The sequence below is a fragment of the Pelodiscus sinensis genome, chromosome 2 (assembly GCF_049634645.1).
Source record: "Pelodiscus sinensis isolate JC-2024 chromosome 2, ASM4963464v1, whole genome shotgun sequence".
In the NCBI taxonomy this organism is placed as follows: Eukaryota; Metazoa; Chordata; order Testudines; family Trionychidae; genus Pelodiscus; species Pelodiscus sinensis.
The window spans coordinates 40742306-40756350 of NC_134712.1; the positions used below are offsets into that span (position 1 = coordinate 40742306).

Genomic DNA, 14045 nt, shown 5'->3' on the forward strand with positions numbered 1-14045 from the left:
CTCTCACTCCCCTTGCATAATTTGTACTGAGGGTTTTGGGAAAAAATTGGTTAACTAGTTTTGAGCAAAACATTAAGCAAGCTAGTGGAGTAACAAAAAGGACAAATCTGAAATTAGGTCTCCCCAGAACCACACATATGAATGCTCTATATTTTACACCGATTCCATTAGTTACACTGGTTTGTCTCAGTGGGAATGCCAATATGACACTTAGGGGAGTGGATTTAAGGACAGACTGACAATCTTTCTGCCCCTGATAGATTAGTATGAAGGAAAACACTCATGGTAACAGCTGGTATCTCTTTGCCCTGCACTGTTAATCACTTATAAATACTGAAGCAGGATGATCAGAACTTGTGACTATAATACATGTCTCTTCACAGACAGTAGTGTAGCCCTGTCAGTCCCAGGATACAGGGAGATAAGGTGGATGAGGCAAAATCTTCTATTGGATCAACTTCTGTTGGTGAGAAAGACAAGCCTTCAAGCTTGCATGAAACTCTTAGAAGGTCTCTCAGACTTGAAGAAGAGCTTTGTGTAAGCTTGAAAGTTTCTCTCACCAGCAGAAGGCAGCCCAATAAAAGATATTGCCTCATCCACCTTGTCTAAAAAGTCTCAGCAAGGTAGCTATGTTAGTCTGTAACTTTAAAAACAAGTGGCCTTATGGCACCTTAGGTTATGTCTACACTACAGAGAAGATCGAAGCTGCCGCTGTTGATCTTCCAGGGTTTGAATTAGCAGGTCTAGTGAAGATATGCTAATTTGAATTGAGGGGCCACCCTGGTCAATGCTTCCTGCTTTCATGAGGAGTAAGGGAAGTTGAAGCGAGAGTATTCTTCCTTCGACTTCCTACAGTGTGCACAGTGCCAAAAGTCAAGCTAAGGTACATTGACATCAGCTATGGAATTAACGTAGCTGAAACTGTGTATCTTAATTTAACCTTATCCCATAGTGTAGCCATACTCGCTGGCTGTGTCTACATTGGCATCCCTTTCCGGAAAAGGGATGCTAATGAGACACATCGCAATTGCAAATCTGCGGGGGATTTAAATATCCCCCGTGGCATTTTCATTTCCATGGTAAACATGGTACCATTTCTCCAATTTGTCCAGATCATTTTGAATTATGACCCTATCCTCCAGATTAGTTGTAATGCCTCCCGGCTTGGTATGATCTGCAAACTTAATAAGTGAACTTTCTATGCCAATATCTAAATCATTGATGAAGATATTGAAGAGAATCGGTCCCAAAACAGACCCCTGTGGAATCCCACTTGTTATACCTTTCCAGCAGGATTGTGAACCATTAATAACTGCTGAGTACGGTTATCCAGACAGTTATGCACCCACCTTATAGTAGCCTCATCTACGTTATATTTACCTAGTTTATTGATAAGACTGTCATGCGAGACCATATCAAATGCCTTACTAAAGTCTAGGTATACCACATCCACCGCTTCTCCCTTATCCACAAGACTCGTTATCCTATCAAAGAAAGCTATCAGATTGGTTTGACATGATTTGTTCTTTACAAATCCATGCTGGCTGTTCCCTATCACCTTGCTACCTTCCAAGTGTTTACAGATGATTTCCTTAATTACCTGCTCCATTATCTTCCCTGGCACAGAAGTTAAACTAACTGGTCTGTAGTTTCCTGGGTTGTTCTTATTTCCCTTTTTATAAATTGGCATGATATTTGCTCTTTTCTAGTCTTCTGGAATCTCTCCTGTCTCCCATGATTTTCCAAAGATGATAGCTAGAGGCTCAATACCTCTTCTATCAGCTCCTTGAGTATTCTAGGATTCATTTCATCAGGCCCTGGTGACTTGCAGGCATCTAACTTTTCTAGGTGATTTTTAACTTGTTCTTTTTTTATTTTATCTTCTAAACCAGTGGTCCCCAACCATTTGAGGTTGCCGGGCGCCAGGGGGGCGTGGCTGTTCATCCGCCGGGCGCCAGGGGACATGGCAGTTCGACCGCAGGGCGCCAGGGGGCGGGGACACTTGCGCGCCCATGGGCGGCCCCCCCCATAGCTGCATGCCCGGGGCCGGTGCCCCCTCCAAGGGCCGCGCGCCCGGGGCTGGCGCTCCCCCCGCGCAAGTGCCGCGTGTCTGGGGCCGGTGCCCCCTCCAAGCGCCGCACGCCCAGAGCACGTGTGGCCCCCCCCATAGCCGCATGCCCGGGGGCGGGGCCCCCCCATAGCCACGTGCCTGGGGCCGGTGCCCCCTCCAAGTGCCGCGCGCCCAGGGCCGGCGCTCCCCCCGCCAAGTGCCACGCGCCCAGGGCCAGTGCTCTTCCCCCCCCCAAGCACCGCGCGCCCGGGGCCAGTGCTCGCCCCCTGAAAGCGCTGCGCGCCCAGAGCGCAGGTGGCCAATCCGCGGTGCTCCCGGGGCCGGCGCTCACTGTGCGCCATGTGCCCGGGGCCGGCTCCGGCACCAGGCATGCGCCACGTGCCCGGGGCCAGGCCAGCCCCGAGCACTTGCCGGGCGCACACAAATGCCCCTCTTCCCACTAGCACTCACTATGTTAGGCATTCCTTCAGACTTCTTGGTGAAGACTGAAACAAAGAAGTCATTAAGCATCTCTGCCATTTCCAAGTTTCCTGATACTGTTTTTCCCTCCTCACTGACCAGCGGGTCTACCCTGTCCTTGGTCTTCCTCTTGCTTCTAACGTATTTATAAAAGGCCTTCTTGTTTCCCTTTATTCCTGTAGCTAGTTTGAGCTAATTTTGTGCCTTTGCCTTTCTAATCTTGCCCCTGCATTCCTGTGTTGTTTGCCTATATTCATCCTTTGTCATTTGTCCTACTTTCTATTTTTTATACGACTCCTTTTTTATATTTAGATCATGAAAGATCTCGTGGTTAAGCCAAGGTGGTCTTTTGACATATTTTCTATCTTTCCAACATAGCAGAATAGCTTGCTTTTGGGCCCTTAATAATGTCCCATGGAAAAACTGCCAACTCTCCTCAGCTGTTTTTCCCCTCAGTCTTGATTCCCATGGGACCTTACCTATCAGCTCTCTGAGCTTACCAAAAATCTGTTTTCCTGAAATCCATTGTCTCTATTTTGCTGTTCTCCCTTCTACCCTTCCTTAGAATTGTGAACTCTATGATTTCATGATCATTTTCACCCCAGCTGCCTTCCACTTTCAAATTCTCAACCAGTTCCTCCCTATTTGTTCCCCCTGGTAGCTTGTTCAACCTTCTGAAATAAAAAGTTGTCTCCAATGCAGTCCAAGAACTTATTGGATAGCCTGTGTCCCGCTATGTTATTTTCCCAACATTTATCTGGATAGTTGAAGTCCCCCATCACCACCAAGTCTTGGGCTTTGGATGATATTGTTACTTGTTTAAAAAAAACCTTATCCACTTCTTCCACCTGGGTAGGTGGCCTGTAGTAGACTCCTAGCATGATATCACCCTTGTTTTTAATCCCTTTTAGCCTAACCCAGAGACTCTCAACACTTCCGTCTCCTATGTCCATCTCCACCTCACTCCAAATGTGTTCATTTTTAATATATAAGGCAACACCTCCTCCCTTTTTTCCCTGTCTATCCTTCCTGAGCAAGATGTACCCTTCCATACAAACATTCCAATCATGTGTATTATCCCACCAAGTTTCTGTGATGCCAACAATGTCATAATTGTACTTATTTATTAGCACTTCCAGTTCTTCCTGCTTATTTCCCATGCTTCTCGCATTTGTATATAGGCATCTGAGATACTGATTTGACCTTGCCTCCCAGTTTTGCCCTGATCCTCCTTACTCTCTGCCGTTATAGAGAGATTCCACCTTGTCTAGTTTTTCTACATGTTTCTTCTATTACTGTTCCTCATACTAACCCTTCCTCCGCCCTGGTAGCATATACAGGTACAAACACTTTTTAGTCTCTATCCTATAATAAGGAGCATCATACTCCCTGTTGCTTGGCAGTAAGGTTAAGGCCCTTCTACTTGCTTGTCTTCTAAATGAAGCAAGTGTAAAGCTTATGAAATGGATTCAGATGGCTTTCACTGTGGCTGTTTGTCATGGCTTCATTGTCTGCAACTGGGTTGCCTGTCATTGGTTTTGTGAGTGCCCCCAGTAAGTGACAGATCCTTAAACCAAGGCATAATATTTAAGCTAGTTATAAAATGCTAAGCTTTAGTGACCCTGTTGAGATTTCCTTATTGTCTTCCCTAGCAAAACAAACAGCAACCACCTGCCCTACTTCATATTACTTCAGTATCTGCCACTGTGTCCAAGTGATGGATACATACATTAACTAGGTGCTTTTGCTAACTCAGTAGTAAAAGAATTATATGTTGATATTTAAATCTTCATTCATCCTCAGAGTTAAAACCCCATTACAATTAATATAAGCAGCTCAGACATATCTGTGAGCTAGTTACCTGTATACTAAGTCAATTGTCAAACAACCCTGTTTATATTCTGTTTAAACTGAGTTTATACTCAGGTCACATTTTAAGGATTCTTTAAAAATTAAGAATTGAGAGACATTTTATATTAAAATTTAAAAGCCAATTATTTGGGAACTTTACAAAAATTACAATTGAACAATAATTTACAAGTCAGTATAACTGCATTTAAACCAGGCACAGCTTTTAGATTGTAGTATTAGGATTTTCCAGAATATCTAGTCTCACCTTTGTTTCATTTACATTTAAACCTAACTGATGGATAGTCCTCAGGGTATCTCTTGAGTTGTATCTCTTTTTTTGGTGGAAGGACTATCAACTTTCCCAAAGGAATTCCGTCCTTGTCCTTTAGCTACTCTACCAATGAAGTTATTTACTGTTAGTTTTCCAATCAATAGAGATTAACATTATTAATGAAGAAACATTTGCTTTATGGCTTGATACAGAATATATATAAATATGTATATACATATATTTATGCTTTGTGAAGATACACGTTGAAAAACGACAAGAGAAACTGGCTGCGGATTGATACACTTTCTGGAAAGATATATACTGCTGCTCCTTTGGATCGAGAAGTAGAACATGAATATAGAGTACAAGTCATTGCGACAGAAGAAAGTAAGCAATGAAAGCACCATGTATGTTTTCCAAGGCTACATTCACAGCTAACTGCAACACCTTGACTATGCCTGATACAGTTATAGCAGCTGCACTGTCAAATTAGTTTTGATGCATCTTCATGATGTTTATGCTTGGACTGATATATTCCTTTAGGAATTACTTGTAAAATGAAACATCAAATGATTGATAATATGAATTAGGGCTGTCAAATAATTAAAAAAAAATCTCAATTAATGACAAAATTTAAAAAGTTGCAATTAATCACAATTTACTGAATTGCACACTGAACTGCAATAGAAAACCAATTTAAATTTATTATAAATATTTTGATTATGTTTCTACATTGTCAAATATAGTGATTTCAATTACATCATAAAATATGAAGTGTAAAGTGCTGATTATTATTATTTCTTACATTTATTTGCACGGTAAAAAAGATAAAAACAGACAGTATAAGCTACAAGTTGAAGCATGAAAGGGCATACAATTGTCTAACATATCTGGCACATAAATACTTTGCAACAGCAGTTATAACAGTGCCATGTGAAAGCTTGGTCTGACTATCAAAATACATGTTTAAAAAGTGACTTTAGCAGCCAGTTCTGACTGACCACATCCCCGGAGTACCTCCAGAAACTGCCTCTGTACTCTACAGACCGAGTAGTTCCTGCACTTGTCTTGCTGGTGTTGCACCACCATACACACTCACTTCAAGATCACGGTGGTTGCAAAAGTAACAGTCCAGTTCTAAGTGATTGTGAGTTTGAAGTCCAAGACCTGAAATAAAAATTTGCCCTGTTTTCAATTCTATAGATAAAAAACCTCAGAGCTCCACAGCAGACTTCACACTATACATAAAAGATGTGAATGATAATCCTCCCCGGATAGTAAAAGGTGATTCACTATTCTTCTGCCATCCGCTCCAGAACGGAGTAAAAGCAGAGATCCAGGCCACCGATGACGATGAACAACTGTATTTTCCAAATTTCACTTTTTCTCTTGGTGGTGATGAAAATGTACAGAATGTCTGGGAAATTTCTAGAATAGATGGTAAGTTTTTCAATTTTATGGAAAAAATAACATGCACGTGTACTTGTTGTATATATTTAAAAAGTGGTTGGATTCCTCTTTCATTCTTACTTTTGTGTGGTATATATCACACAATGAAAATATTTAGGAGTGTTGAGAAAGTAATAGCTATTTGAGTGCATGATTGTTGCACCATTTTAGGTTGTTGTAGGCAATTATATTTGGCTTGATATTATATTGATAAAACATTATCTGTAAGAGATGATGCTTTTACTTAGTTTGCTAGCAAACTGGGCTTTTGCTGACACTTAGAAGAGAAGAAACACATGACTCAAAATGCTAAGTGAGTCTACTTCAGTATAAATAGTGTAAACTCATTTGAGATAAAGATACAGAGCAGCTAGAGTAAACAGTATGGGTATGTCTACACTAGCCCCCTCGTTTGAACTAGGGAGGCTAATGTAGGCATTCGAAGTTGCAAATCGAGCCCGGGACATAAATATCCCGCGCTTGATTTGCATCTTCCTGGCCAGTTGCCATTTTTTTTTTTTTTTTTTTTTTGCAATTTACAAGACCGGACTAACTGCCCACATCTACACGCAGCAGGGACCTGGTAATTCGAATTAAAGCCCTAGTTCAAACTACCTGTTATTCCTCCTGGAATGAAGTTTAACAGGTAGTTCGATTTAGGGGCTTTAATTCGAACTACTGGGTCCCTGCCGCGTGTAGACGTGGGCAGTTAATCCGGACTTGTAAATTTCAAAAAATGGCAACCGGTCGAGAAGATGCAAATCAAGTGCAGGATATTTATATCGCGGGATTGATTTGCAACTTTGAATGCCTACATTAGCCTCCCTAGTTCGAAGTAGGGGGCTAGTGTAGACATACCCTATATTAGAGACTTCCCCCCAGGACATCGCATTTTAAGGGGCATGTTCTGATATTGGATGTGGCAATGTGCAAAATCAGACTACAGATATCTGGTATGTATTGTAGCTGGGCTAGCTAGTACATTTTGTGAAGGCTTCCCCACTACACTGGCTTAGTTTGAAAGCAGAAAAGAGTGGGCATGTCCCGCTAGGTGACCTTGGGGGCACTTTATAGGAAAGCCTGCCATGCTAGGTTGCCATGGGGTGCAATGTGAGAATGGCCTACCCAGTCGGTTTCGATATTCTGAAATGGCTGCATGAGTGTGGCATTCCTTCTGCAAATAAGATGTGGTGTAGTGTTGAAGTGAAGATGCAGAAAGCACTAGGTGAGATTGTCTTGCCTGTGTACTGCAGGAGGTTAGATTACATGATTATAAAGGGACCTACATGGTTTTTCAGGGGGAAGGAATAGATCACATGTAAAGAAATCCCTGAGCATCTGTTTCTTTCTCATACATCCACCTGCTCCCTGCTCTGGCCTGTCTGTGCCCTGCTTTTGCCTCATTGCTCGCTTGCCCTAGAATATCCCCTGTGCCTGGGGTCCCTGCATAGGTGGCATAGAGCCAATGGAGGCAGCTAAGTGCCTGGCACAAAAGCTGCCTGCCCCTGGTGTTATTCCTGGTGGGGCTAGAGAGGGAAGCTTGCATTGGCCCTGAAGCCCCTTGACAGCAGCTTGCCAGAGGAAAGGCGCTGTAGGGAAAAGTAAACTGTACTCACTCAGTGTGGGGTTTTGTGTATACAACTCTCACTCATTCAATTCTTTAATGGTAATCAGCTCTCCAATGTATGGATTTGGGGAACTGCTAGACTGTACAGTCTTTAAAAAAACACAACCCCCCCTACAAAACAAGAATCTGGTCACTAGGTCATCTGCACATGCAGGTGGCATGGAGCGAAACTGACTACATTTCACAATTCCTCATTGTCCTGAGCTGAATGTCTTGTTTCATGTTGACAGGCACCCACGCTTACCTTTCCCCGAAGCAGAGCAACCTAGAGAAAAAGAATTACATAGTTCCATTAAAAATTAATGACAATGGAAAGCCACCTTTGGAAGGAAACCTGACAGTTCAAGGTACGTCTTACACAGCATGGATGCTACTGGTGTAGAGAAAGGCAATATTCATGGGCAATGTTATAAAGTTGCTAAACATGTCTGCTAACCTTATTCCATTTCTCATTGACTGCAGTAAATGTCTGCAAGTGTACCGATGATCATAGATGTTTTATAGAAACAGAGAACCACGGGGGGATGCCAACCATTGGCATGGCGATTGGGATTCTTCTTGGCGTATTGCTGTTCATTGGTAAGTGATAAATCTTACAGACATGATAACTTTAACTTCTCAGTTTAGTGTTACCCATTGTTTTAACTGCTGCAAGTGGTGGGATGCCTACATTTATACAAACAAAGCATGACTGTGCAAAGTAAGATTTTCTTGCACTGGGTCTTATTTAGATAGGCTTGAGCTGATGGTATGCAGGAAAACAAGAACAAGATGGAATCTTTTTGGGAATTCTTCTAATTAACTTAAGCACAAAAGGAGTCAGGATGACGGCCTGATGAGATCCAGTCTCCTGTCCCCTCCCCAATTTTGCCCAGTAAGTAAATAAACAAAAGAATTCTGAGCACAGTCTGTGATTTTTGGATGACATTACCACAGTCGGCAGACTGGACGACTAGGACTCAGATTTAGAGAGGGAGAAAATATAAAAAAGCTGATGTTAAATAAAATGCAATGACATGCAAAGGGGTAAGGCACACTTATAAGATGATATAAAAGAATGTATGGAAGCTTTCAATTTCTTTATATACCTGGAAAGAAAGAATGGGCATCAGAGAACAAGTTTTTTGCCCTGCAGCTAGGAACAGGAAATCAAATGCTGATACACAAGCCTCTGGAAGAGTTATGCCTATAATTTAGACCTTAAAAGATGAAAGGGGGAAAGCAAAGATAGTGTGATTAAAAGAAAGTTGAGAATGGAAGAGGCCAGGCTCAGATTCTGAGGCTGACAGAGAAAGTCCTTACATCAGGTCTACATTCAAATCACATTTTCCCTGTAATACCTTTATCTGACCCCTCATTTAATATGAACTGGAGACCAAGTGTATGATAGGAAAATTAGATTAACAGAAATAGCAGCACATGATGTCTAGCCATAAGGATTTAATCTCACATCACTACCAAATTGCTATTTGCTGTTGGTTTGCCAGCATTCTCAATGAAAATATTTTGTCCAGCTCTATACTGGCCTAGTTTAAAGAGGCCACTGAAAGTAAGTTTTAAAAAAACCCTGTGTATGACCCATGATTTTTAGAATAAACGACTGTTCCAAACATACAGCTTCACTTTCACATACATAAAGGATTTTCCCCCTTTGAATCAGGAACAAGAACCATAGCTGCTCGGACAGATTTAGCAGGGAGTTCGGATCTGGGCAATGAATAGGATGAGAGATCTGAAAAGACTTTCATGTGTGGAGAGATTGAAAAGATTAAGACTGTTCAGTTCAGAGTGGAGACTAATAGGAGATGACATAGTAAAGATATACAGAATAATAAATGGTATAGAGAGAATAACTCAGGTATTCTTATATGCTTTCTCAGAAGAGAAGAACAAAGGCCCATTCAGGGTATATCTACACTGCAGAGGTGTTTTTTTTTTTTAAATGAACATTTTTCTGAAAAAAATTAACTTATGTACACACTGCAATCATGTTCTTTCAGAAAAAAATAGAAAGAACAGAGGGTTTTTTCCAACATTGGTAAACCTCTTTCTATGAGAAAGAAGCCTTTTAAAAGAGCTCTTTCAGAAAAAGGTATGTGTGGATGGGAAAGAGGGAGTTCTTTTGCAAGAAGAGGAAAGAGGAAAAAGGAAAAAGCACAGGTGCCTTGGTGGCCATTCTGCCCATAGTAATCACAGCATAAATGCAAGATAATGTCCATTCAGTCTGGACACTATCTTTCAAAAAAGCAGATCACTTTTTCGATGCGCTTTTGCAGTGTGTACGCTCTCTTTCAGAAGAAGTTTTTTTGGAAGATCTCTTCCAGAAAAGCTTCTTCCAAAAAAAGCCCACAGGCTAGACATAGCCTCATTGAAAATGAAAGATGACACATTTAAAACTGATAAAATGGGGAAAAAATAGCAGAATAATTGCCACAAAATATCATTGAGGCAAAGGACTTAGAACAATTTTAGAAAAGGTCTGAATATTCATACTGATAACGAGAACATACGCAGTTAACTAGTTAGGATAAGAAAGACAAGGGATGAAACCCCTCATGCCTCAGGGCGTAAAATATGCTCTAACAGATGGGGATTAAGGAAGAAATTTCCCCTGCAGGCAGGGGATCCCATAATTGTCCAGTATGAGATATCTTATACCTCTCTGCGAGATATCTGATCCTGACCACAGTCATGGTATATCTACACTACAGAGAAGTTTGAAGCTGCCGCTGTTCATCTTCCAGGGTTTGAATTAGCGGTTCTAGTGAAGACGGCTAATTCAAACTGAGAGGGGTACTCTGGTAGTTCTGCTTCTACAAGGAGTAAGGGAAGTCGAAGGGAGAGTGTTCTCCCTTCGACTTCCTTCAATGTAGATAACACCGAAAGTCGAGTTAAGGTACTTTGACTTCTGCTATGCAATCAACATAGCTGAAATTGCATATCTTAATTCGACCTTATCCTGTAGTGTAGACATACCCTCAGAGAGAAGCAATTAAACCAGAAGAACTAGAATTCTGATCCAGTTTGGTAATTCCTATATCCACTTTGTTCCAGTTAGGAATGAGAAAGTATTGTGAATAGTTTGTGTATGAACAAAGATTAATTCCTTGCTTAAATACTTTAAAAATGTTTTAAAATTGCCTTTGTTAAAATTAGGCCCTGATTTTTCTTTTCTTTCAGGTTTGATTGTGGGAGGAGTATTTCTCAAAATGAAAATCGATGGAAAGAAAGAATCTAAGACAAATGCAGTTGACCCTTCTGAATTGAAAACATTTAATTAATTATTGTTTGTTTTACCAGGAGAACAAATGACTTTTCTAACTCAGACCTCACATAAATGTGTGTTCCAAAACTCTTGACACGAGCACGTGCATGCAGGTTTCTTCTACAGCCCACTTTTATTAGATATTAGGATTCAGTTACAAAATCAAAACCACACAATGTATAGTGACAGCTATTAATAAAAATATCATTCCTTCCCAGGAATTAATCTGTTCTGGTACCAAAAAGCTGTGATCCCACAAAGTCTTACAGTCCTGTTAATGTGGAAACTTCTAGTAAATGCAGACTACTCTATATTCTTAGAGAAAGTTTTTTTTCCCCCCAACTCTCTTTACACCAACAAGTTAACAGAATGTCAAGTAATGTACACAGAGAATGTAATTAAATGAAGTTCTGCAGTAAATTTAGGGCTTTCCCACAAAGTCAGAGAGATCCCTTGACTGAAATAACTGCTCCCCCAAATTATCTACACCTGGAGATATTATGACATGAAATACTCTCACCTGCTTATTATTATATTAGTTTTGTGAATTTAGAACAGGAAGAGTTACCTTAGCTCACCAATATGTTAAGCAATTTAGGTTAGTGAAATAGTACATATTTTTCCCCTTTATTGTGTGTATTCATGAATAGTCTATATAGTTTGTGTGCGCACCATTGTCCTGCTTTAATATTCCAAGAAGAGCAAAAAAAGAAAGATTAGTAAAGACTGTACTAATTAGTTGACATTATAATATTGCAGATAACTCCTGGCCCCGTACATATTATATAGTAGTTATGTATTCTCTCAAGGGATTTATTGCCTGTCCATGAAAAAAGGATAGAAAACTAATGCTGTTTGGCAATACTTAACAGAAAGCTTTCCATGATAGAGATCTAAAATGGTAACTTGACATGTATCTAATTCATGCATGTTTATATCAAGAGGGAATTTATAATCAATGTGTAGTGCACCGAAAATGTCTATGCCTACAAGCTGTGTCTTGGATTTCAGTGAATTCCATTTGGCCCATATATCACATTTTGGGAAGAAAGTACCATTGGTTTAGAAAATAGGCTTATATTAATGCATTATTTGGTGGTATGCTGATAAAGGACTATTTGTTTTATTTTTTTAAGCATGGAATAAAAACTTACTTATGTTCTAAATTTGAAAGGCTGTGTTCTTTTAAAAGAGAGAGGGGGGAAAAGCTCCGCTAGAAGTGGGGAGTGGTATGAGTGGGTGGGTGAATGTTTACTTAGAAATTGTTAGTCACTTTTGTATAAAGTACACATCTGGAAGGAAAGGAACATTTCTCTGGTATAATTTCATTAAAATAAGTTTTCCTAGAGTACTGCCAATAGAAACTTTGTTTTTGGCCTTTTGCCATGTCTCACTACATTATAGTGTCCCTCTGTTGAAGGTTGGAGAGATTTTGTTGCTTGCTGTGAGGGTTATTTCACCTGCTGAAGTGTATTTTATAGTGAGAAGATCTGTTCATTGTGCTTGACATCTGTGACATTGAAGTACATCAGAGGATGCAGTGTTAGGGATGAGTGCATTTACATTTGTATAAATCATATAAATAAAATAAATGATCAGGAACCAAAGACCCCCATTGTATTTGTGTATACTACTAGGCATTGCTTAACTCAATTAATTTTTGTTTTTCCTTATTGTTTTGGGGTGAGACTAGGGATGAGGGGTTCAATATGGACACTTCCCCAGGGAGAGAGGACAATCCCAGCAGCTTGAGCTAGATGAGAAGCTACTGTCTCCATGTCCACTGCAGCCCCAGAAGGTACTGCCAGGGGAGTGGTACATGGCCCCCAGCCCAGGCAGGCCCAGTTTCAACTGCCCCTGTGCTTACATGACAGTAAGTTGTCATGGGATAAGAGGGAAGGTCCTTTTATGGATTGATAATTGGTTAAAAGACAGGAAACAAAGGGTAGGAATAAATACATTTTCAGAGTGGAGACAGGTAACTAGTGGGGTCCCCAAAGGTCTGTCCTGGGGCCCATCCTATTCAACTTACTTATAAATGACCTAGAGAAAGGGGTAAACAGTGAGGTGGCAACATTTGCAGATGATACCAAACTGCTCCAGGGTACGTCTACACTACAGCGCTAGTTCGAACTAACTTAGTTCGAATTAGTTAATTCGAACTAAGCTAGTTCGAACTAACGCATCTAGAACTAAAAACTAGTTCGAACTAGCGTTTTGCTAGTTCGAACTAGTAAGTCCACATTGAGTGGACTCTGAACAGGGCTTAATGATGGCCGGAAGCAGTGCCGGCAGGGCATAAAAGGAGAACTTAGAGCATGGAGATGCTGTCTCAGGCTAGCCGAGGGCTGCGCTTAAAGGGTCCCGACCCCCACCCCGGACACACAGTTCTAAGGGGTGCCCCGCTTGCAAAGAAGTTCTGGCTTGGAGTGCCCTGAGTGCCCACACTGGGCACATCACACCACTCGGCCATCAGCCCGGCTGCACTTGCCGCAGGCTGCCATCTGGGGAGAGGGAGTAATTGGGGGGCTGTAGGAGAGCTTCCACCCCCAGAAGCCCGCAGAGCCAGCCCAGTCCTCCCCATCGGGGGCTCGTACCCCATTCCTCCCTCACCTCCTTCCACTTGCCCTTCCCTAGCCCCCCTTCTTATTGATGTACAAAATAAAGATAACGTTTCTTCCAACATTGACTCTGTCTTTATTGAACAAAACTGGGGGAGACTGGGAAAAGGAGGTGGGAGAGGGGAAGAGAAAGGCTGGGAGAGGGGAGGGCAACTAACATGATCAGGGGTTGGGAACAGGTCCCAGATGAAGAGAGGCTACAGAGACTGGGACTGTTCAGCTTAGAAAAGAGGAGACGGAGGGGGGACAGGATAGAGGTCTCTAAAAGCAGGAGTTGGGTGGAGAGGGTGCATTCAGAAAAGTTCTTCCTGAGTTCCCATAAAGAAGGACTAGAGGACACCAAAGGAAAGGAATGGGTAGCAGGCTTGAAACTAGTAAGAGAAAGTTGTTGTTGTTGACGACAAAGCAAATAGTTAACCTGTGGAACTCCT

The 14045-nt window shown here is 41.4% G+C and overlaps 1 protein-coding gene across 3 annotated transcripts in view; it reads left to right on the forward strand.

Annotated features, from left to right (window-relative positions):
• The window catches only part of CDH17 (cadherin 17), a 68519-nt gene extending 55757 nt beyond the window's left edge, over window positions 1-12762 (forward strand). The window contains exons 14-18 of one of the 3 annotated variants that reach the window (XM_006111011.4): window positions 4909-5039; window positions 5856-6092; window positions 7959-8075; window positions 8191-8307; window positions 10909-12762. In XM_006111011.4, coding sequence (XP_006111073.2) covers window positions 4909-5039; window positions 5856-6092; window positions 7959-8075; window positions 8191-8307; window positions 10909-11009 — 703 coding nt within the window. In that variant the 3' untranslated portion in view covers window positions 11010-12762. The remainder of the gene's footprint in view (window positions 1-4908; window positions 5040-5855; window positions 6093-7958; window positions 8076-8190; window positions 8308-10908) is intronic. The other 2 variants (XM_025182562.2, XM_075920371.1) reach the window with 2 other exon arrangements.
• The last annotated feature ends 1283 nt before the right edge of the window (window positions 12763-14045 follow it).